The 25,534-nt window shown below is 41.0% G+C and overlaps 1 protein-coding gene across 6 annotated transcripts in view; it reads right to left on the bottom strand.

The window, feature by feature from the left end:
• Positions 1-7,530: 7,530 nt before the first annotated feature.
• The window catches only part of NFATC1 (nuclear factor of activated T cells 1), a 147,288-nt gene continuing 129,284 nt past the window's right edge, over positions 7,531-25,534 (bottom strand). For all 6 annotated transcript variants that reach the window (XM_037892988.2, XM_037892987.2, XM_007060401.4 and 3 more), the window contains one exon: positions 7,531-10,027. In XM_037892988.2, the coding sequence (XP_037748916.1) occupies positions 10,025-10,027 (3 nt within the window). In that variant the 3' untranslated portion in view covers positions 7,531-10,024. The remainder of the gene's footprint in view (positions 10,028-25,534) is intronic.

Here is a 25,534-nt window from a genome sequence, read left to right as displayed (position 1 = left end):
CTTATATACTTGAGTAAAGAAGACGCTTTGTTTGCTCTTAATTGTATAAAGCCATGTAGCTGAACAGTCCTGATTCCACCCAGGAGAGGGCAGCAGTATTTACATATACATACGCACACTCACTAATTCGTTCTATGCAGCATCTGCATTTAAAATTAGGAGGAAATGAGCAAGACGTTATCTTTATTTGAAGGCAATCATGCTGCAGTTTAACAGACATTCATAAAATTCCCCAATTCCTTTCCTTTTAGCTATTAGTACTGAAGAAATCTTAACTGCAAATTCAGAATTCCTAGATAGTTTATTTAAAGTAGACAAAGACACGTCCATTATGAATATTAACCTATGAAATATCTGACTAATATGCTAGACTAAGAACTGCAGTCTTCTTGTCTTGTGTATACACTTGCATTTGACTAGCTGAAATAATGCTGGTGCATTCTGCACAGAAAACAACAAACCAGAAATATCTACCTCAACCTATAGTTTCAAAGAGCTACTCAGGCTGTCAGTTGCATGACATGAACTGATGTTAAATGGAGTCATCTGATTAACTTCACATGAAACTGTCTGCAAACATAAAGTACCTCACTGTGTCCACAAGCAAAAAAGAAGAAATAAAATGCTTTCATCTTTAAAGAACACGACAGCTCCAAAAAAGTTAGCCATAGAAATAGCAGCATGGGGGTTTTATGTTTATTGTCTCTCAGTGATTTACAGATCACCAGTGGCCAATTTAAAAGTTTAAAAACAAACCAAAAAAAGGATTACATCTATTCCTGCAAACTCTCTTTGGAATATGGACATCAAGCTGAGTTTTTTCCTTCCCCTTCATCATCATCAGTGATAAAGGATCTGCAAACCAAATTCTGCCTTTGATAGCACCTGTGAAAGCCAGATTGGAACATACCAAATAAGTCTGTTCACACATAAACTGAAACAGAATCCACTTCATTCCCTTTTAGCAGTGTTGTTTCTGCTATGCTACCAGGTGTAAAAGCAATATAGACTTTGGTGAAACTAGCAGATATGCCAGCAGTAAATACACACTGGGAGTATTATCACAGTTGTGTAAAAAGGTGTAATTTTTACATGATCACTTTCAGAGTACACTTGCAACATCGGTGTCTAAGGGTTGTGAGCACAACACTGCTGACCAAGAAGGATTCTTGGAAAGGACTCTTCAGAATCCATCAGTATAGTTCCTTAAGCAGCTCAGTGTAGGCTCATTACTGAGCAACATAAGACACTCCCTCCCTGATAGGAGGCAGGTGCACTGGCTCTGCAACACTGCTAAGCAGAGGGAGTTGACTGTGCTCTGCAATGAAACACAGGTCTTTCAGATGCTAATTCAGGACAGAGCACAACTCATGCCACTGAGCTCCATGGACTGAGTGAAGGTTCATTTAGATTGTCGGAATGTTGATGTTTCTAGGGTTCCTAGTTATTGTAGGCCAACAACCTCTATTGCTAAGGAGTAAGGTTTGGTAAGTTCTTTCATGCAATTCCAGACAGGCATTTCCCACTCACCAGGCTGTGGCAGGGAATAACTAGCTTTATACCATGAGTTCTTTCTTTCTTTTAACTTTGGCTTTGTTCACTCACAGCTCCTGTCTTTGCTTGGGCGTAGTGCAGAGGACTTTATAAAACTAAAACTCTTCTTTACTCCCTTGCTTACGCTTTCTTCATGTTTTGCTAGACTAAGCCACCAATTAGCAGCTAGGCAACTTTTCACCTCCTCTCACTCTGCCCTGCTTGCTTTTTTTCTGTGCTCAAACTTCCTCTTCCTGTCTGCAAACACAGCTGACCCCAGTACACCCTATTTAATGAGGAACTGCATGATAGTAGCCTTCACAGAGCCATTGAGCATTTATCACAGGAAAATGCTTAATCCAATTGAAATAAGAGATTTGTATTGCATCCCTTATTTTTCATGAAACGAAGGCTCACTTCTCAATCCTTAGATCAGTGGTTTTCAGACTTTTTGTATTGGTGACCTCTTTCACACAACAAGCCTGTGAGTGTGACACCCTATTATAAATTAAAAATGGGGGGGGTTAATTTAATTTAATGGGGGCTCAGGGCTGTCAGCCCCATGGAGCTGGCAGCTCGTGACCCTCATATAACCATCTTGTGACCCCCTGAGGGCTCACGACCCCCAGTTTGAGAACCTTTGCCTTAGAAGTCCTATCAGGGCCCAATCCTGCACCCACTGAAGTCAAGGGGAATTTTGCCATTAACTTCTGTGGCTATGGGAACAGGCTCATTTGACTATTTATGGTTAAAACATGTTGATAGAAAGAACTGTACATTTTAAGAGGTGTGGAAGACATTTTTAAACACGTGTTTGTGTTTCTCTTTCTGAATGGTCACATTAATTGAGTCTAAGTCCAGAAGGAGCCACTGTGATCACCTGGGAGGGTGTCCATGCTAGTCTGTCTGTCTATCTCCTCTGTCATTAGGAAGCTCTACGTGGCTGTGTGTTCACAATAACAACTACTGTGCCATTTCTGGATGGGTACAGATTTGTTGCAATTCATAGCGAGTGACAGAGCCACCTAAAAGGGCATAGAAGTACAATTGCTTTATAGTCACAGCAGGGGTTTCAACGTTTTTAACTGCCATTGATTTCGATTGAAGTTCTGGATGCACAGCCCTTCTGAAAATCAGGCCCACAGATTCTCATTTCACTGGCCTGGTCCTTGATGAGTTTCCTAATGCCAAAGCACCTGCAGAGTCACCGTGGCTGCAGTAACCCTGGTCCCTCTGCATTCATTATAGTCAGGTGTGTCCACCTAGAAAAAGTATCCGTGAGCACAAGTTTGTTGAACTGCCATTCTAACAACTTTTGTCTTGCCTTTGGCTGCTCTCCTCTCTCTCTGACTTAAGTCAAACGATGTGAGCTAAGGTGTGGTGTACTATAAACAACTGCCTGGTCATCAAGGACAGACATGATTGTTACTATGTGGCCACAGCAGTAGTTAGGATGGAATTCAAAGCCTTCTGCTCTGAAAGCATAGGCCCATGGGCTAAGCACTGGTAGCTGTTAGTAGGCACCAATGACACAAAGTGGAGCAGTTCTGATTCATCTAGGAGAGGGCCGTAGTCCATTCAGTTTGTTTCAGTATTTTTAAAGTCTCACTGGCTGCTCTTCCCAGAGCCACTAGTATTTGAAAAATAAGTATTTTCTTGATTTGCTGTGAATGGTCTAAGGGATATGCCAGAAAACATCTGTGAGGAGTGGTAGCTATTTGCCTAATCTACCTATAGATTAGGTTTTAATACACTGTGTGTCATCATGGTATTTGAGCACTTGATGGAACACTAGGCCATTTCTGGATTCCCTACCTATTTCCCTTGTGTGCTGTTATGAGGACGGAGTTAACGCTGATTTGCACAGCAGGAAGCTAAAGGCATAACTGAAACTCATTCAGTATTCCCCAAGGTATATTGTAATTATCTGGCTAAAGCCAATCTATTTAATAGGGCAAAACATAAAAGAAGCCTGCAATAAAACAAAGTATCCCAGCAGGCTGAAAACAGTACATCAGATTGCCCCCGCCCAGACAGAAATCTTTGGAAGGGGGGGCCAGATAAGCAGTACAAATACACGAGGCTGACAAAGAGTTTCCAGGAAAGCATCCAATCGATGGGTGGAGTAAAGGCTGTGGTCACATGACTCCCATGATGCACCACAGTAGGAAGGGAGATCATATTGCATTATGTGAGATGTAGTTCAGCCAGAGAGCTCAGCCTATAGAGAATTCAGTTTGGTTAGAAAATGTGAAAAGTTTAGATTTTGGTCCACCTGAGCCAAAATGAAATATTTCATTTAGATTTTGCTGGTAGAAAATTGACAAAATTCAAGCTTGCAGAAATTGCATTTTCTGTTGAAAAAGATAGGAAATTCCAGACCAGGTCTAACATACACTTTGTTAATGACATATGGGGATGACCATTACACATATACAGGAATTGATAGAATTTCAGAAGCCTAATATGCCCAGAACCTTGGGTGAACTCAGATCTTGATTTGAAAGTCAACCCTACAGGTGAGGCCCATCTCTGTGGAAATACTGGGAACAAAATACAGCTGTGCGTTCAAATAGCATCCTTTTTTGTAAATATTTTCAGGGCTGTGCACCAGACAATTTTAAAATGTACAATCTGTTCTTTCAAGGTCCTTTATATGTGTAAAAAAATAACCTCACAAGACGTCTAGTTCATGTGCCTTTTGTACACAAAAACATAGATGCTGAACTATAATGGGTAACTAATCTCACTACATTCTCACACCAGGCAGATACAACCCACTTCCCACTAATACCAAGACAGAACTGCATCCCAGATAACCCAGCTCTGAATTTGATACTAGGGACCTATTCTTTGGCCCCATTTTGACTTGAAGAGCAGTAGAAGGATTCCCTCTTCATAAAGGAAATCTCTGGCGGTGTAAGGCTGCCCTGGGAGCTCCTATACCATCTCTCTCCTGGCTTTTAGCAGAGGTGGAGTGACCCAGGGAAAGGAGATAAGACAGGGGCATCCATCTTGCACCCTGCCAATTTCCAGCTTCTGGAACTGTCTCTGGTTGGGGGTTGTGGGTAGCTAACATAATTTTTCCAGGGGACTGTCCTAGTACCCAGTGACCCTAGGAACTAGGGTGAGCAAAGGTGAAATAAAGCATCCTTCAAACCTTATCCCCAAGCTGCACCAGGTACACAAAGTCCAGACTGGAGAATCTGCCCCAGTAGGTGTAAATCTGGTAATGAGATATTTGATGTCTGTTGCAAATATGTTATGTAACATTATATGTTATGGTCTCCCTAGAATCTGTCTATTGTTCAATGACACGGGGGCAACAAACAGGGCCCGTGAGCGGCATGTGAGACTGAAAGGGTTTCTATTTTTTGGGAGGGCAGAACGGATGCCATGAGAGTATTTGGAAACCCTGCCCCCATATTCTCCCCCCCCCTTTTTTTTTACATTGGCATCTCCTAAAATGACTAAACTGAATTAGCAGCGCATTCAGACAGTAAACTCCTAATTCCCTATAGTTTAGGTGGCTAAATGAGCACCAGGATAAGCAGCTTTTTGGCTTAAATAGTAAAAGCCAAGGTGCACAAGACATACCATAAGCAGCAGGAATATTACCAGTGGGTTTAAATGTTGGACGCTCAGCCCTTTCCAGCTGTTAAATCTCCTCAAGTTTGCACAATCCAAAAATATAGTCTTAGCCAAAAAAAAAGAAGAAGAGAAAAAAGTTAGTTTTGCAGTCAGGAATGGCTTGATAATTGAATCCAACCGTACGCGAATCTGTAACTGATCTGCTCTGAACATATAATTTGGCTACCTGAAAAGAGCAGAATCAAACCCACCCACCCCCTTTTTTTTTTTTGGTGAAACTGGATCAAATGAGTTAGAGAAGAAGAATACTTGGTCACTGAAAAAGCAGAAAAAATGCAGGCAAATAAAAAAACGTCAAGTGGTCAATCTGTTGGTTGGAGAAATGTGCATGCGTTAGAAAAACTGGGAATGCTTTCTTTTGATGAGCAGCCCAATTAGTTATCTGCACATGAAGTTGAAAAATCAGCATGTTTTAAAAATTTATAAAAACACCCATTTAACGACTGCCTGAGCAAGATTTATGCTGTTGCCCTGGACTTCTCTTTCCTCAACTGTATACGTCACTAGAGTGTTTTTGTTTGTTTTTTTATTGAGACCAATTCAGTAAAATGAGACTGATGAACACAGTAAAATTACACACATGGTAGAGGAAAGTTTAGCTTCATGGCAATGCAAAGCTATCCAAGGAATTTAACTCCTTGAAATTTGCCATTTTCAACTCTAGAGGGAAATCTGGAAGGCGCAGTTCCAGGAAGACTGTTTAGTCAAACAGTACCAGATGCATGTGTGGGATTCACTTTATGCTTTGGTTATGAATGAATGTAGTCAGCTAGGAATTTGTTAAAGACAATTTTTTTCTTAAAGAATTATGGTCAAGATGTGGTTGATGTACTTGGCATGGCTGGGTCTGCTGTATTATGACTTGGGGATTCGTGGCAATGGAAAGAAAGGGAAGCTTATATGAAGTCAGGTAGCATCATGACCCAAACATGTTGCTCAAATGAATTCAGTGTGTGAGCAGACATTTTATTTTTGTATAAAATGTGGCCACAATCATAGGGTGGTAGCAAAGAATTTGTAATAGCTACTTACTTTGTCCATGTTCAGAGAACTTCACAACAAGAATCCTCACATCACCTCTGTGAGGAAAGTATTATAATTTCCATTTTACAGATGGAGAAACAGGCGGAGATTTGCCCAATGCTCCCCACTGCCAGAGCCTTTCCCCACTGCCTCTCCTGCCAGAGGCTTTCACTGATATGTGTAGCTACACACCACAATGTGGATGCAGTCAGCTTTTCTCTGTGGCATGACATATCCTGCATGCCACCACCAGTGGTGTGCAATATAGACATTTGCCATCGATCCGATCATGCACTCACTGCAGTCAGATGAGGATTTTGATATTGACTTCAATAGGAACGGGAGCAGGCTGAATATCATCTCTAGGGAATGTCTCAGACTAAACTTAAAGACAAAATGCAAAGCAAAGACAGACTGTGATTCAGGAAAGCGTTTAAACACATGCATTGGTCCACCCCTTTTCAGTGGAACACTTAAGCACATGCTTAAGAGCTTTCCTGATATAGATGCTTTACTGAATCAAGGTCATGGTGACTGTGGAATGGTAGTTCATTATGTATATTTCCTAATTAAACCCAAATAAGCTTGTATCAGTTTTTTCCTGTGATTTGGATCAGTCAGTGTTATATAGTTACAGTGTTACATACAACTGCAGCATCTGATGAGATGACCCAGAAACTCAGAGAGTTCAGCCAAACTTTGATTATGTTCACATCCTCCTAGTTTTTTCAGAAGAAACAAAACATTCTCTGAGGCGAGGTACCATACTACAAAGCTTCTATATCCTTGCTCTTGGCAAGATAGACTGCCCACAGCCTTGGTGAAGTGAATTTTTCTTCATGTATATGCAGTACACCCCCAATCCAACATAAAGACCTCATTCATATGGTGAATTAAAAACAGCAGGGCCAAATCCTGCCCTCTGAAGCTAATAGACTTCAGAAAGGTTTCCAGGGGGTTACAGAACAGAACGTGGTGCAATTAATACAATGACGATGCAATATTTGATTGCAAGGCTAATACTGTACTGTTTGATTCATTTTCAACAGTGATCTGTCAGGGATTTTTAAAGGTGAGAATCGTCCATGGAGAAAAGAAAATGGCTTGTGTTGTTTTTTAAACATACATGCAAAGGGCACGTTGTAAGTTTTTACAACTGTTTTCCCTGGAAATAATTGCTCAGTTCAGAACCGTTGTTTTTCAAAACAAAAAACCCATCCCAAACAAACAAACAAAATAAACCTGGTGAAAAGTTTTAAAAAAATAAAATTAACAACCACAACACACGCACAAACACAAGGTATCATACTCATAAGGGAAAGATTTCTGCTTGCATTTTTTATTTTATGAATACATATACAAGAGATGCATAATCTTCCATTATCCAGGCTTAAAAGTAACAGATTTATTTATTTTTTCAAAATAGCTTAAAGAAGAAAAATAAAAATTAGGGACAAAGGAGGTGCAACATATTCAAAACATACAGTTGATTATCTTGCTAAAGTTATTGCAGAAATGCAGACAGTGTGTGGGTGGGAGGAGGGGTTCAAAGCCTCACCAGGGATATTTCTGTAATAGACTCCTCCACTCACACTTTATTGACATTTCTGAAGTACAGAGTGAATAGCATCTGAGAATTATACCATATATCAATTTTTATTTCTTTGGCAGTAATGTCTTTTAAAAGAAGGAGAAAAAAGTGTGATTCTGTTGGCAAAAGACATTTACTTCTCTAATAAAATGAGTATATTAGTAGGCGGCAGCAGGATGCAAATAGCTTCAAATAGAAGAGCTTGTGATATATACGTATATATGTATATAATGAAAAAAGGCTTATTTTATATGAGAAAGGAAGATTTTTCAAGGTAACATAAAATGAACCACTCTAACACTAGCTTCCAGACTTGCTTTATTGGATCTATTTTCTAACTACAAGTTAAGCTGACATCTGTCAAACTTTTTATTTTTTTATATGGCAGTCTACAAGAAATGTTTCATGCAAGTTCTACAATGCTAAACACAGGGTAAATAACTGGGATTAAACAGATTGGGAATTACAGACTATGATTAGGACCAGAAACAGCATAATATGTACATAGAGCCATATTATATTCTCATGTCTTCACAGTAATGTGCAAATGTGACATATATGGCTTTCAATATTTTAAAAAAAGAAAGTAAGACATAATTGTACAGAATAAGATATTTAAAAAATGTTTCAGAGAATTTCACTTTTTTGTGAAATCTGTTCAATTTTTATAACATTGTGGTTAATTAGTTACGACCTCAACACAGAGGTGTTGTTCAGGCATATTTCCAGTAGGGGTCACTGATTCCTAAGGCACAATATTAACGTTAAACATTTTTAAATTAAACCATGCTCTTTTTTTTTTTTGGTTTGGTTATATGAAATAAGAAGTCATTGCTAGTTATATAATAAGCAATTGATTGTACAAAATACAATGTTAAAGACTACGCTACAAGCCTATCTGGTGCGCCATAAACATTAGCTAATCTGAAAACATATTGTACAGCGTTGTATATTAAACATTTGGTTTTTGGTAATATTATTTTTCGTACATGTAGCAGAGAATTATAAGGCTTCAGTGGAATAATAATCTTATAATTGAACAAATATTTTACACTCTTTCATAATGGTATTTACAATTTCTTTAATTCATATTTTGCCATTTGGTAAATAATTATGTATTTCGTATGCATCCTTCTTGACTGTCTAAAGTGCTTGCTTAACTGCATGAGGAAAGAAAATGCATACCTGTCTTAGGTGTAACAAACCATCAACAAAAGTAGCTGAAACATTGTTTGGGATCTGAAATGCATTCGCAGACATGGAAATTATTGCTGAATTCAGTGCCCTCACCAGGCAATCACCTATAGTACTTGTCATATATAAATATATGCATATATACTAGAATGTATGTACATGCATACACATACATCTATCATGTAATAGATAGATTTCAATTTTTTTGTCCATCAACCTTATTATTTTGTGCTATTCAACATACTTGTGCTATGACTGAAGCCAGATTAAAATCAAAATCTTAACATGCTGTGACTAACAATCCTATGATTCATTAGCAGAGAATAAGGACAGCATATGAAAAAAAAGAAAGAGCTGAGATGACAAATTGGGAGGCTTTTGAAATGCACTGAGAATAAGGCAACAGGCTGTACATTACAGCAGAGGAAAAGCTGAAGAAATTCTGGAATTCATAAATGTATTTGACTTTGAGTAGGGATGTCATTCCCTTACCACTGGCTGTCTTATGATTTTTAAAATATCAATTGCCAGAATGCAAGCATTATAGCTTCTGCACCTACAAATACTTTTTATGGTAGAAAATTCAAAGCCTATTAAAAATGTCCTGATGCCACAATCTGGTAAAGTAAGGCACTTCCAGGGTTGAATTCCAGTGGTGCCAAAAGGCTCAGTGCTTGGGACAAGCAATCAGCTTTTGTTGAATTTCCCAGTTTTATCCCATGAAATGTGCCATCTTAGAGTTTATTCCCTCCCCTTTTTTTCTCCTCTTGAGATGATTTTCTTTAAAGAAGATATTTCATTGGTTGAAGAGATACTTCTTTGTAGGCAAGAGGTAAATCTTCAGTTCCTAACATTCAGTAAGGCGGAAGATCAGAGTGGTACCAAGTAATGTCTTCAGTTTATTCAGTTACGACAGCTCTGTGATGTAGCTGATATACCAGCTGAGCTAAAAGTGTATGGATTTGAATTAGTCCAGTATTGCAAGCTCTGAATGGACATTGGTGCTGGAGAGGTCATTCCTGATAATTTCATTTACTGTAAAGAAAGAACACAAGAAAAAAAAAAGAATGATTAGAATGAAACTAGTGTACAATTACTATTTCTTCTGCTGTAAAATATGTTAAACGAAGCTTGCATCAGTTTCTTCATGGTTTCGCTATAGTTTTGAACACTAAGTGTAACATTAGTAAGTAACTGATATAGGCTGACCTAGGTGCACAAGAGCAGGATTAACCATGGTTATTAACATGCAAAATACGTCACAAAAACAGCAGCATCTTGGGTCTTCTATTGCATTAAACATATTTAACATTTTTAATTAGTTACAAGTAAAAAGATGTCATTTGCTTTAGAACAAGCTCTGAAGCTCAAAGTAACGAACCCTGGAAAGTCTTAGAATACGTTATCTACTCCATATCTAGCCCATAGGACTGCTTGTTAGCCCTCTTTCCACAAAAGTGGCGTGCACAAATCTGCCAGGTGCTGAACTGAGCACTTGAAGCTGCAACGCCTCTGCAGAACTGGACTACGCATGTGGACTCTTGCACTGTGTGCTATCATTAATAAATAATAATCATAATGATAAAAATGTGTGTGCATGTGTTTGTCCACTACAGGTAGCTGTAAAAGGAATAAAAATACTCTCCTTTCATGTTGATCAACAGCCACGAATGTGTGACCTTTTCTCTTATGAATAAAGACTGAGAGTTGGGCAGGAGCAAGTTCAAACCCTGGCCAGAAGTTGAAGAAAAGAATAAGCAAGACGCATTATCTCAGCATCAGCCAGTCAGACTGCATCTCCACTGATAAAAGCATTGTTTTCTTTACTCGTGACTCTTCTTTCATTCTCCTCCCGCCCTCCCCCCCCTCCCCCAAAGATCATCAACCCATATAGTTTCCCACACTCAACCTATGTCCATTTATCAGCTTGTGATTTTTGGCAGACGGACAGGAAATGACTGAACCTGGCAAAGGCCATCTACAGTGAACTGCACAACATCCCTTCTATTTCCACCCCACCTCCCTGCAGCCACTGCCACCATCTGATTTACATGAAGATAGACAAAATGCCATCAGGGAGGCTGTCATCGCTGCTGAGTTTCCTAACATTACTAGGAGGGGGAAACACATGCCCACGTCATGGAATGACCATGGAAAAGCCCAAGTTTCCCTTTGCTCATGGGCTGCAGTTCGCTGCCATCCAGATAACTCCATGTGTTTGTTGGCTAGAGCCAGGCCTGGCTAAAATCAACTTCCTGAAGCAATTAGTTGTTGGACATGTTTTTTCTTCAGACCTATTGCACATTTTATACCAACAGTACACAAATCAGTCAGGTTTTGAGTCCCAGAAGGTGGTCAGTGGATTGATAGATACCAATTTATAAGCAGGTCCTTCTTCAGCCACGGACTAGCAGTGGTATCAGTGATTACCTATTCATTTTAAAAAAAACTATAAGAGCAGTATGGAAATAACATGTAAAGACACAAAAACTTCTTTTGATGGTGCCATAGAGTTTATCTTTCATATTAGTAACCAGTGGAAACCAATTTAGGCCATAACCCCTGCCCTGTGACAAGGAGATACACTGCACATAGCCTGTTAAGGTAATAATGCCACAGATGTACAGGTTACAAGGCTCACGACAGCTTTCTGAACTGCACCTCTCCCCGAACGCAAACACTTATGCCGTGGGAAAGATTTTCCTTGACAATCTTGTCAAGGAAGTTACCTTGATAAGCATCTCTGGCAACACTGGCTACACTACAAATCATATGGCATGTAAAGTGTGGCAACAAGTGCAAACTACCTGACGGCCAGATACAGAGTTACACCTTTGCTTCGGATCTGTATAAGTTTCTTTCACACTCAATAATAATCAGATATTATTCATACTACCACTTAGCCTTTATATATAGTGCTTTAGAAATATTAATTTATCCTCACAACAGCTCTGGAAAAGAGTTAGATAGGTATTATCATCAACATTTCACACATGGGGAAACTGAGGCAGTGAGCTCAAGGAGCTTGCCCACATGAGTCAGTGGGAATACCAGTAGAACATAGGTCTCCTGACTCTCAAACCAAGAGCATGACATGTTCTGTAGTCTATCCAAGGAAAGTGTGATTTACATTAACTTGGAATACCTGACAGAGATGTCAAGGGAAAGGTCAAAAAGCAGCAAAAACTGACTAAGGCAAACAGGGGGAAAAAATTCAAAAACACCTCACTGAATTAGGAGCTAAGTTGTATATTCAAAAATGACTTAAGCACCTTTGGCTTTTTAAGCTATTGACTTACAGTGAGACTTAGGCTCCTAAGTGCCTTAAGTCACTTTTGAATATAGGACTTTGGATACCCCAGTCACTTAAATGCTTCTGAAAACGTTACCCATCGCTATTCAGTGACTCTCTCAGAGTCAGACAGCAGTTCCCTAGCGTTTGGGAATGGAATCCAGCTCCAGGACTCCCAGTCCCATGCTTAGGCCACTAGATCACAACTGCCATTCATCAACATTTTTCCAACTCAAGCCATTGAAACTCAATAGTATCAGGGCCAAATCTGGGAGCTCTTGAAATCAGCGGGGGTCAGTGGGATGAGGGTTTGAGGTTCCTGCTCACCTTATATATATAGTTTCTCACTATAGGTGGACTTCCACTGTTTGTTTAGGTGGGACAGCCACGTGCAATTTTCTTGTATAACAAAACATCTGTTAAACAACAGCCACTCCACCATGCCAACAGGTACCCAAGAGATAGTTGAACCTTGCCTACAATGTAGCCATTGTCATTGGAAAGCCACAAGATGTCCAAAACAAGGGAACTGAGATGACATAAGGAACCAGAATAATAGCTGGCAGGATCACTCTCATATATTGTAACCTACAGAGAATTCAGAGGTAGGTCTTCAAGTCTTTTCTGTGTGATTCTTTACTTGGTTTCATTTTTTTTTACCCTGCCAATAAATTAAAAGAACGAGTCCTTTAAAGTGTGTATTGGAATGAGGTTTACACTGAGGAACAAAGGATGGCTTGATGCAAAAGAATTTCTATCTTATTGCCCAGCAATAAGTACTGAAAGGTTGTAAGTCTAGAAATACAGATACAAGTGGAAAATAACATCTGTCTGAAAAGATAAAAGGGGAAGGAACAGCAGAAGTATGCTAAGAGCGGGCTTTCCCTTGCTGCCCACTAAAGCACCTGAGCCTGGGAGGGAATGCCCTTCAGTGGGTGTGAGCAGGCAGAAATCATTCAGCGTGTATGTGCGGTCTAGGACCAAAGTAAGTACTCTTTTATGTGATGTTTGCTTCAACTGACTAATGAAATTGTGCACTTTCTCGATCTACATGCAGCTAGCACCTTTATTAAGAACCCTGCTCTTCTGTCAGTACAATATGGCTACAACCATGCTCCACACAGCAAGCGAAATGCCCTCCTGCTACGCAGACCATAATGGAATGGCTCCTGCTCCCTCTTAGTTTGCCTCTGGTCAAGCAAAAAATTCAACATGTGTTCCGTGAGAGTCACCTATTGCTCTCATGTATGGGCAAGCTTCGGATTGCAAATCTGTTACTGAAATGAGGTTGTATGGTGTAGATGGAGTAAGTAGCACCAGGAATATTTTGGCTTATGTTTGAGTTTCATTTCTAAAGCAAATTTGGTCTTTGGGTTCAAATAACACAGGGCACTGACTGCTCACTTGTCAAAACATCCCAGCAGTAGCAGTATTTTGCACTCACATAATCCATGTTAACTAATGGCTTTACACACAGCAATTAAAATAACAATCATAGAACTCTGATGTGGTATGTATTATTATACCCATTTTACACATGGGGAAACCGAGGAATGCAGAATTAACTAAGGGCTTGTCTCCAAAGTAGAGCAATGTACACTAGAGGGGTGTGATTTCTAACGTACACCATGCTGTGCACTAGCTGGCCCACGTAGGCCCTGCTAACATGAACTAAAAGTTCACTAGTGCACATTAATGTAGTCCCATTTATATTAATGCACACTCGGGCATTTTAGTTTGTGCCAGTAGGGTCTACGTGGGCCAATTAGTGCACAAGATGTTGGTGTGCTTTAGAAATCACACCCGTCTTGTGCGCATTGCTGCTCCATGTAGATAAGTCCTGACTTACCAGAAGTCGTACAGTAATTCAGGCTATTTCTACAATAGGGAAGCTTTGCGGGTATAGATATACAGATTTACAGTACTGGGCAAATGTTCCTCCTTTGTTGCTTTGTACCAGTACAGTAAAACCGCCCCATGAGTGAAACAAGCTATACTGATAAAGTGCAATTTTGTTGGTATGACTGTGTCAGCACTAGGGACTTGTGCCAACAGAGCTGTATCAGTCAAGGATCACACCTGTTCATACCCTTGACTGTCATAACTGTGTAGGCAGACTTGGCCTCGGTGGCAGATCTGGAATAGAACGGAACACTCTAACTTTCCATGCCTAGTCTAGAACAATAGTTCCTGTAGAACAACAGATTCCTTCCTGTTCAAAGAGCTGAGTATGATGATTTACATCGCATTTGTCATCAGATTTTTTTAGTTTGTTTTTCTGGTGTTTTTTTGGGGGGGAGGGAAGAAGAAGAGAGGTGGGCATTGTTGCTTTGGTAGCTAACACCTACAGTTCCCCACAATGCTCTCTGAACAGATATTTTCCATCTTCATGTTCAGCTTTTCCACTGACATCAAGTCAAAAAAATAATAGTGCTGAGAAATGCAGGTACCATGTGACCGCTGACAAGTACCTGTCAGAAGCCTGAAAGAGAAACCTTTCCTTCGCTAAACATCAGATGCCACTGCAGCAGGATGTGGTGAGCTGTTACACCACAATTTAGTTTAATAAGGAGTTTTTCTTCTTATATTTAACTTTGCTTTAAAATGTCCTTAAAATGGAAACTTTTGTTTTACTAAATAGCAAAATCAATATCTCACGGATGCAGCATGTAAAGTTCCTGCTTTTTAAACAAGGCAACCGGATATAGTTAAAGAAACATGGATTCCTTATATGGATAGGAACTTAAATATATTTTACTTTTTTGGTCTATAGCGTGGATTCGCATCAAACATAAATAAAAGGAAAAGTTTTCTGCAAACTTCTGCTTTCCTTATATTTGACTACTGCTTTGAATAGAGGTAACAATATTGCCCTTTGGTTTAATAAAATATTTATTCTTCCTAGGTCAAGTTCTGCTTTCCTTACACATTCAGCATAAAGTCTGATACACCACTGTGCAGTGTCCTTCCACTCAAATCAAAGGAGTTACATAGGTGTAAAATGGGAGTAATGCCAATGTGAAACAGGTCTGTGGTAAGGTCTTTGCTGCACAAAGAATGCTGGATCAGCTCCCCTATGGCTTTACACCATTATACTGTGTATCAAGGGCCAAATGTTTCCAAAGAGACCCCAAAACATCAACTGACTTTAGAGCCACAGATGCCCCAAAACGCAGATGTAGAAAGTTGCCTCCATAGATTTAGAAGCCAGGACAATGCCCCTTTGAGAATGTATCCTGATATGTGTGAACTTTATTACATATAATAGCCCCCTACCTACACTTCCTCGCTTCTGTTTCATAAAGTGTTCAAGGCGCCTAACCAGGAATGTTTCTGCTGCCACAGAGCTACTTTGCTTAGCTGTAGGTGCAAGTGCCTACGTCCTTCTCCCTGCACACTGCCTGAGTACAACCACAGCTGAGGCCACCGTGGAGCTGTGCTCTACACTACTCAGGAGGGTGTTGATGCCCTTTGAGAGGCCTCTTTACTTTTCCTTTTGCTCTTGCCTCTGCAACAGAATTGTACTGGTCCTGCTACATTCAGGCCCTTCTGTGGCCCCTCACTTGGGCTGGGAGATGTAGCCTACAGCTGGTAAGAAGCTGGAGTTAACACTTGGGTAATGATGTAAGATAGGTAGCACTGATTTTTTAAAATATATTGCAATAAACCTAAGTACTTGACTAGGATGTAGGGAAGAGAGAATTTGACATTAACACAACTTTCCTGGAAGTGTCACTTTGTTCACCTTCCAATCATAGAATATCAGGACTGGAAGGGACCTCAGGAGGTCATCTAGTCCAACCCCCAGCTCAAAGCAGGACCAAGCCCCAATTCCTTCCCTGATTATGTTTCAAGTTTCTGATTGGTTGAAGCTGGCAAGTTCGTCAGACAGCACTACGGGCTTGATCCAAAGCCCACTGAAATAAATGACTTTCCATTGACTGCAGCGGTCTTTGGATCGGGGCCTGAGAGTTTTGTATCATCAGAATGCCGAATGAGGCTGTGGGGTATAGTTACTTTCCTTTCCGATTACACACTTTACCTATAGAAAACCCAAAGCATTACTGATGTCTTTTTGCTCCAGGCAAGAAGCTACCTTCAGTAAACCCGCCCCCATCCCTGGTACAAGTACTAGTTATGCTACATGAATAAATTATTGCACTTTGAGATTACAAATGTAAAGGTGTTGGTGTTTCTTAATTTTACAAAAGGAGACACGGCCTGCCATTATCAATATCTTTCTGTATTAAAATACAGAACAGATGTGTGCTTCCAAGTTATTAAGGTAGAAAGGCTTGCAGCAGTATAGATGTGCACACTGTACGTCACCTGTTCCATGCACTGCCATCTGCACCCTTCCCCCCCACCCATCTCCCTTCCTCCCCACATTGGTAGCTCTCTACATAAGTTACTGCAAGGCTGCAAAATAATTACAAGAGGAAGTCTGATGGAGGTTTACAGAGGAAATGCGTGAGGGCCTATATTGATCAGGAGGATTTTATTGTACTCTGTTTGTTTCTTTTTAAAGAAGTCTGATATTTTTAAAACAAAGTGGCATCAAAAGGTCTTCAGTTGATCACACGTATTGTGAGTCACTAACACTGTGCGCATTTTTTATGCAAATGGAGATAGCAACAGTTAAACGCTGTGAAGCCTCTTCTGGTCCAGTTTTTTGTCCCATTGTTAAGAATGGTTATACAGCGTGTTCAAAGGAATCTATCGTATCATATTCAGATCAGGCTTTTGTTAACAATTGTTATGTTGTCTGTATATGCAGTGTTATACTGTGTGCATTTTGCTTAACTATGAACAGTATGGATCATCAGCTTGAAGATGGAACAGAACAATAGTAGATTCCAAAGCTCCTATAAATTCTTTGACTGGACCTGAACAAAATAAGCCACCTAAACTTGAAGATATATTATGCCAGAAAAAAGAGGCACCAACTGTATTCTCAAATAATTCATTCTGTTTGTGTTATGGATGTATGAAATGATGTATTGATTCTGCTGTGTACTGAGTTTAGTACCTAATCTTTCAGTGGGCTAAGTGTCCTAAATTCCCACTGACTTTAGCAGATCATAGGTTGCAAGCTTTGTGGAGAAGGGATAGCATTTTCTTCTCGGTTTTGTACAATACTGAGCACACTGTCTGCACTTGGCAAATGAATAATAAAAATAATTGCTATATCCAAAGAAACAGAACATTAGAGACAATGAGGTTGGCACTAATACTGTTTCCTTTTAGTAATGTAACATATTGTGGTATTTGCTTTTGTTGCCTACAATGTCTATCCTTTGATTTTTCCACTGGAGTCTTCAAATCTAGATCCTTAGGGTTCCTGTACTATCATGTGTCCTTATTTCAGATGTTACAGCTATGTAACCCAAATGCCGTACATTAACGTCATCAGTGAGGAGTCTGAAGTCACAAATTAACAAGTAGGAAATAGAAACACCAAAAGGAAAATGCCTCCCCTGTTGATTTTTTTTTTAAAAAAGAGAAATGGCTAAATATAAACACATAGACAGTTAGTAAATAGATACAGCTCCTGGTGTGCACTCTTTTGAAACAGTAGAATCCTACTTTTGTTGCCAGAGAGCCTTCCTCCCCACCCCTTTAATAAACAGCAATTCTCTCTTATGGATAAATGTCATCACTATCTCTCTCTCTCTCTCTCGATATATATATCAATATTATATAATCATGAGCGGGAAAAAAATGGTCTTGATAGAAGCTGTGTTTTAAAAGCAGGAACTATGCTATGAATAGAAAAAAATAATAATCAAAACATGGTGATATTAATTCCTGAGGTGGAAGTCTGCAACGTGAAACCACAGATCACTTTAAAACTTACTGAATTTAAAAGAAAACATACAAAAACACCCCCAAACCCCAGTCTCGTGAAGCAATGGAAAATATAACTTCACACGTTCCATACAGAAGTCAGATCTTGTATTACCTCAGGTGTCCTGGATGCATTTAAACCTTAAACTTATTTTTATCTGTTAATCATAATAAGCCATCACCACGGGGCATGCTATTTTTGGAAAGCGTGAATAGGACAGTGGAGCAAGTGAGTGACAACAAGTAGCAGGTTTTAATAAAACATGATCCTCAATATGAATGTAAGTTTGGCATGGATGAATAGTATTGTTAGACGTGACAGTCAGGCATTAACATGGAATAATTTTCCTACCTGCAGTACCTGTTTCCTTATTTAGCCTGATAACTCCAAATAATGCAAAAAACTTCCACAGTGGAAGCATTGTGGAGGGTTAAACAAGGAAAAGTTCCTCACTGAAGTGTGGTGACAACATTGTGTGGCAGTAACTTGACTGGGACTTTTGACTGGGTGCCCATCCTAAATGAGTCCCAGTCCCCAGCCTCACCATATCACATCATGCGAGACGTGCTAGTTTTATGTTTTTCATCCACCACAGATGAAAGCCTGGGAGCATTTTGAGTCTTTTTTCTATAAATTTTTAGGGCCAGACCCTCAGCTGCTGGAAACAGCACTGAAGTCAGGGGAGCGCCACTGATTTACACCAGCTTAGGATCTGGCCCTTAACCTTTTCCTCCATATTCTAAGGACAAGATTGATCAGACACTGTTTTTCTTAAAGCAAAAGTTTAAACTTGACAGGATATAATTGGCAGTCTTCACTCAGGCAAAACTCCCCCTGAGTTCAGCAGGGATTTTGCCTGAGTAAAGGCCACAGGATTTGGCCCAACATGATGCAAGCCACAGTCGACACACAAAAAGCGGTAAGGGGACAAATAAACCACATTTTAACCGAAATCATGTGTTTACGTTCCTAAGAGCACATGTAAGAGAAACAAAATAGGCACAGTTGCAAGTTTTATATGGAATTTCCATGCCACAAAAGACTCATGCGAATGTCACATAACATTGCTGAGGTTCAAGATCAGTGGTGGTAGAAGTTGGGTGGGATGGAAGAGAGGGTGTGTCTTCACCCCGAGGCGGGAGTATGGAAGCATACAACCTTCTTTGCCACAGAAGATGCAGCTTCCCCCCGTAACATTTGGAATGAAATGACTCAGACCGGTTCTAACTGACAGTCAGGGTTACCTTCCATTTTATTTCCTAGGACAGAAAAACAGCACCCGAGGATTCAAAAATCATGACTTAAATTCCCAAAATATCATGACACTGTCTTAACAATTATGAGATTTTCAAAACAATACATTGTGGGGCTCCTGGTTTCTGAGCATTTAGGCTTCACAAGCTTCATGTTTTCAACCTTCTTTCCCCAAGCATGACAGTTAGAATTTTTTTTTTTAATGAAAGTTGAGATTTCCATGCCATCTCCTGATTCCAGTAGGTGGAGCTTTAAGAAAAACACCAAATATCACAAGAGTCATGATAAAATCGTGAGCTAGCAACATTTGAAATAACTGGCCTTCCATCCAAGGATCTCAAAGCATTTTACAAACAAAAAATAACCGTAAATAAAAGTCACCTGATGTTCAGAGGAGCTGAGCAGCTCCCATGGAGACAAGCATCTTTGAAAATCAGGTCATTTTTATTTAAATATTTAGACACCTATCTTTAAAGATGTCCACATTTGAAAAGTTTTGATCATATAATTTTTGCTATTTTCTCAGAATTTTAATCTGACCGCATGTGAGGTATCTAACTCCTGGACCATGAGCTAAACAGCACAAAATTGCACCAGGTTATAAAGTGTCCACATTTTATTTGACTATGTTGCAAGTCACCAGTACCAGCGTTATCTCAGCAACCATCCGAACTACACAATAAGCAACTGATAAGATCCTGACTCATTTTAGTTTTGCATCGGTTTTCTGTGTGGGCGCATTCGCACACTTCGTACCCTATCTCAGTGAACTCTCACAGTCTTAACTCACAACTATATCCTCCAGTGCCGTACAGTGATAAAAGTGTGACAATCACAAAGACAACTGGCCACAGAAATGCTCTACTTCCATATGTTCTGTAGCTTCATATGGGTCCTCACATAAACTAGTTACGAGAAAATGTTAATAATGGTTAGCCTGTGGCTTTGTCTATGATCACAGGGGTACTGCCCGCCATTCCAGAGAACCAGTTACATAGGAGTGAAGGACAATAACTACCCTCAGCCACTGCCTCCTCTACAACAAACTAGTCAAAGCCTTCGAGCTGCTGCAGAGGCAACAAAGAAAGACCGTGAAGTAGCTATATGAGGTAGCACTGAAAATCATGCAGTCCTCTGTGTCCGCCTGCTTGCCTGCTCGCAGTCAAAACAATTTTCAACTCCATTGTTGGAATGGGTAATGAAACTGATAATTTTCATAGGTGGTGGGGAGGAAGAAGGGTCTAGCTCAAGTATCAAGGTACCAAGCATGTTGCTGAAGTTTAGTATCAGGGAACTACTGTCTCTGGCTTTTATTAGAGCTCCGAGGGTACTATCTCCTACCCCCTACATGCACATGCATATGTATGTCTGCAGCTGGCTATCTGGAAAAATAAAACTCCAGTGTTCTGGAGATTGCCCAGATCTAATGTATGTGGGCCACCGTTAATCTAGCTACAGTATATGCCTTGCTACTTATGCTTGACTAAAGGTGGGGGATGATAGAGGGAGGTGGTGAGGAACCCCCTAGAGAAAGAAAGTTCAAAGCACAGCACTATTTTTCCTTTCTTGTTCTATTTGATGTCTCCTTAGAAGTGAAATTCATCCCCATGCAAAGGGCCAGCATGTTCCAGTTAAGTCCTTAAAATAGAGCTTAAGTACTGCATAGTTCTTGTGTTGGCCTTCTGCAACTGGGTAATTTCACCCTGCATAGCTACCACTCTCTCCCCTTCCTAGGTAAGAGGTATTTTGGATGGGGTTGGTCAGCCGCAAGTGGTATCATATGGCAACAATACCAGATTATCCTGAGAAAAAATATGGGGCAAATGGAAATATTCAGGGATTGCTTCAGACTTTGAGTACTTAAAGCTCAGCTTTAGGAGGCCCAGGCAGGTTGGACGTTATAACTGATTACCTCTGGCATCTCAGTGTTACCACTACGGACATATTGGGTAGGGTACTTTAATACTTGTCCATATCATGTATCCAGAAACACACCTCAATTCTAGAAGAGGCTGGGCACACTTGGAGAGTAGTATATACAGAAAAAGAACAAAATTTTTTTAGAATGTGTTAGGAAGGGCTGATGAGGAATTCCTATTATAATCAAAGTAGTGGCTTAGCCTTACAAAATATCATCTCTCTCTCTCTCTCTCTCACACACACACACACACACACACACACACACACACACATGCTGGGGGTACACAAGGGAAGGGGGGAACAAAACAGGGTCCATTGATTTCAGAGTTTAAAAAGAGCCAAAACAAGATTGAATTTCTCTATTGATTATACAATTATTAATCTTTATAGAAGCTTTTCTAACATTGCACATAATGAGCAATTCATCAAAGTATATTAGGTGCCACGGAGGTTGCATTTGATATAAAGGGGTCATTAAGTTTCTTGTAATTGCACATTACTGGAGCTTTAGTTAGTTCCAAATCAAATCAACAGGACATACATGTATGGTCTCTAATTGACTTAATGTAATAATAGGGTGGCCCCTGGTGATCATCAGGAACACTCTTCAATGAGCAGCCTTTTGTTAGTGTTTTTAAAAGACTAGCTCAGGTGCAGCTGGGGCATATCGAATAAAACAAAATATATATACATAAAATGTAGTGCGAAAGAAGGTGAGTCACAGGTGAGTTTTCATCAAGTATCCTTTTCCTTTCACATCGGGAACAAGTAAAAGACCCATTTCTGCTTCCACTGAATCAATGGCAAAATTTGGAGTGACTTCAGTGAGCGCAAGATTGGGCTCAAAACTAGAAATGGCTTCTACAGATAACAGGGCATATTCCAACCTTGTCTGAGCAGGTGCAACACTAGTGACTTTATTGGAGTTGACGTGTTCACACCAGGTCCACATTTGTCCGAATGCGTGCAGTAGATTACATAAAGCCTAAACCTAGATATTTTTAAGGTTGACAAATTTACACGCACACGCACACACACACACTCTTGACATTTGTGTGTACAAATGGGTAGTTGCTCAGGCAAAGTTGTAATTAGGTTCTCCTGGCTGAAAAGGTGTCCTGAAAAGACGCTCTGTTGAAGGTCCAAAGTACAGCACCCCATTATGGTTAGGATATTTGTAGAAGTCAAAAATCAAAGGCTTGATACTGCAGCAACTGCACTGGAAGGAGTTCAGCCAGGAGATCATGAGTAAGGCTAAGTTTTTGTCACGGTTATTTTTAGTAAAAGTCACGGACAGGTCACGGGCAATAAACAAAAATTCACGGAGCCCATGACCTGTCTGACTTTACTAAAAATAACGGGGGGGGCAGGGCTAAGTAGTGGGAGGAATGGAGTTCCATGGGTGGGGCAGTGACTGACAGGCTGAGACCCCCGCAATGGTGGGGGGCACTGTGCTGGCTCCAGAGCTGGCCACAGCTGTGGGACAGGGGTGCACAGTCCAGCTGCAGCCCTGCCAAGTCCGGGAGGCAGCAAGGGTGGGAGGGAGGGCGCAGAGCTCTGAGACGCCATGAGGCAGGGACACGGCATCCACTGCAGCCGCTGGGCAGGGACACGTGGCCCCAGCTGCAGCCCACGGCAGAAGCCGTGGGGATGGAGCACAGTGGGAGGGTGCACAGCCCCCGCTCCGGAGCTGGCCACAGCTGCAGGACAGGGGTGCGTGGCCCTGCCAAGCTCCAGCTGCAGCCGGCGGGGCAGCACAAGGTCCTGGGACACTGCAAGGGGGGACACATGGCCCCCGCTGCAGCCCCCCGCAGAAGCCAAGAGGCTGGGGTGCATGGCCACAGCTGCAGCCCCCAGCAGAAGCTATGGAGCTGGGGTACAGCAGGGGGCACAGCCATTGCGGGCACACAACCCCTGCTCCTGAGCTGGCCACAGCTGCGGGACAGGGGCGCATAGCCCAGTTGCAGCCTCCCCATCCCCGCCACAAACCAGAGGGCAGGGGCTGCAGGGTCCTGGTGGTTCCAGCCATCCAGCCCCAGTGGCAGCAGGGCTGGGGTGCACAGTCCCGCCTCCAGCCCTGGCTTCAGCGGCTGACAGTTGAAGTGGAAGAAGTCACAGAGCTCCGATAAAGTCACGGAATCCGTGACTGCCGTGACTAAATCGTAGCCTTAATCATAAGTCTCCCAGAGACTTTATAAGATGTAGTGTCATGGAGGACTAGTAGGCTTCCTCTTTTCGTCCCAAGTCATGTCTCTCTACTATATGTCATTCTAAGGAGCTTCTTCACTTGTTTTAGTTGCAAAATCACCTTTGTTCCACACAAATTTGGCATCCCCTCACTTTTGTTCTTGAAAGTTACTTACATCAGTAATAAAGAATTATGAAAATGAGGATTTAAAAAGAGAAGAAATGAATCCAACAGTGTTTTGGTCTTCTTGAATTAATAGGGATTTTTGGTATCTCTCATCTTGGGACTCTGTCATGCATTTATTCCACTTTTGGGTCCTGGCAGGTTAAGAGGTATGCCCCAAATTCAGTTTAGTTTTAGATGCTTTTACAACAGTTACCAAAGTTATACAGAATGAAGGCTCTCTGTCACTGGAGGTTTTTAAGAACAGGTTAGACAAACACTTCTCAGGGATGGTCTAGGAGGTATACTTAATTTTTCCTCAGTATAGGGGACTAGACTAGATGACCTCTTAAGGTACCTTCCAGCCCTACACTTCTAAGATTCTGCGATTTCAGGGTGCCTTATGGAGTGCAAGGCTGGGTGCTGATGTGTCCTCCAAACCACTGATGTGTTTGTGCTGGCAAGTACGCAATGCCTGCACACAAAATGTCATGTGCACATTTTGAGTGAGGTTGTCATTGTGAGCAGAAATACATGGTGAGGCTTGATTCTGTTTGTCAACATTCAGCACATAATTTCTTCTGACTGAAGATGAGAGGACAGCCATTGATGATTTGGTGTGTAGTCATGGGCTGTCCTGTGGAAAAAGGTGAATAAGATTGTTGAGTTGATGGTGTGTCAGAGAAGCAGAAGCAACTCACTTTTCAGCATGTTGGGGAAAAGCTGACAAAACCTCACACAATATTTGGTCACAGTCATTTGGTCATGAGTATGTCATTCCTATCCAGCGTTAAAAACAGAGCGAGAAGTTAAAATTGGCAATATGTACTGGCGGGAATGGCACAAACAGAGTCATGTGACAAATGTGGTGTGAGGTTGTCACAGAAATCAGATGTCTGTGGCGAAGTGTCTGTAGCAAGATGACGTGGCCTTTACCATAACATAAACTATACTTAATTCCATGGGATTTTGTTTTAACCACAAAAGGGTCAATTACTAAAAACCCATGGAATTCTAAGAGACATACATGTTCTATCTGTTAGTGCTCCTTGCACGAGCAGAAGTCAGGGGCCTAATTCTGCTCTCACAACAGTTTTATATCTAGGTAACTAAACTGGGTAAAAATCTCTACTAATATAACTCATTGTAGTCAATTTGGCCCAGAGGATTTGGCCCAAATTTTGACACGAATGGAGTTATTCTGGATTTATACCAGTGTAAGGGAGAACAGAACCAAAACTTAGAGACCAGATCCTCAGACTGCCCAGGTCCCTTTGTGTCGCACTCACGGTTTTAAAGCCACCAGCTAAGGATTTCCCCACTGGCATAGCCAGGATAGATGTGTGGGACCAGAGTGTTGCTGCATGCCTGTTATCCTTGGCTGCCAGAACTGCCCCCTTGGCTGCCAGGCACAAATTAGAACAGCTCTGAAGTGGCTCACATTTTCTCTGGAGGCCAAATAGGGCCCAGGATTAGGAAATCGGGATGGTGATAAAACACCTTTGCTTTGGCCCCTCCTCCCAGCTCTCAGGTCCTGTCGTGAAGCATAGCTTGTCTGGACCCAAGGAATAGCCCTTAGTGTGGACTGAGAAGGTTGTGTAGGGATATTGGCATATAGTAAACACCGGACCTGGCTGCAGAAACTCAGTAAGACCCATTGACTGGTTAGAATTGAAGAACCAACCACCCTACCTTGCTAGCTTGCAGCATTACATACAGAATTCTGCTGAGTGCACTGATGTTCACAGGAGAGATTTATTCGGCCACAGGATCTAATCACTGACAAACCTGCTACACGACTTCCATCTTTGAAGAGCTAGGAAAAAGGCACTTGAACAAGAGAGATATAGAATGTTCATTTTTCAAGCACACTTAAAG

Source organism: Chelonia mydas, chromosome 2 (assembly GCF_015237465.2).
Source record: "Chelonia mydas isolate rCheMyd1 chromosome 2, rCheMyd1.pri.v2, whole genome shotgun sequence".
Classification (NCBI taxonomy): Eukaryota; Metazoa; Chordata; order Testudines; family Cheloniidae; genus Chelonia; species Chelonia mydas.
The sequence above is the reverse complement of the archived record's forward strand: the minus strand, read 5'-3'. Positions and strand labels throughout refer to the sequence as shown.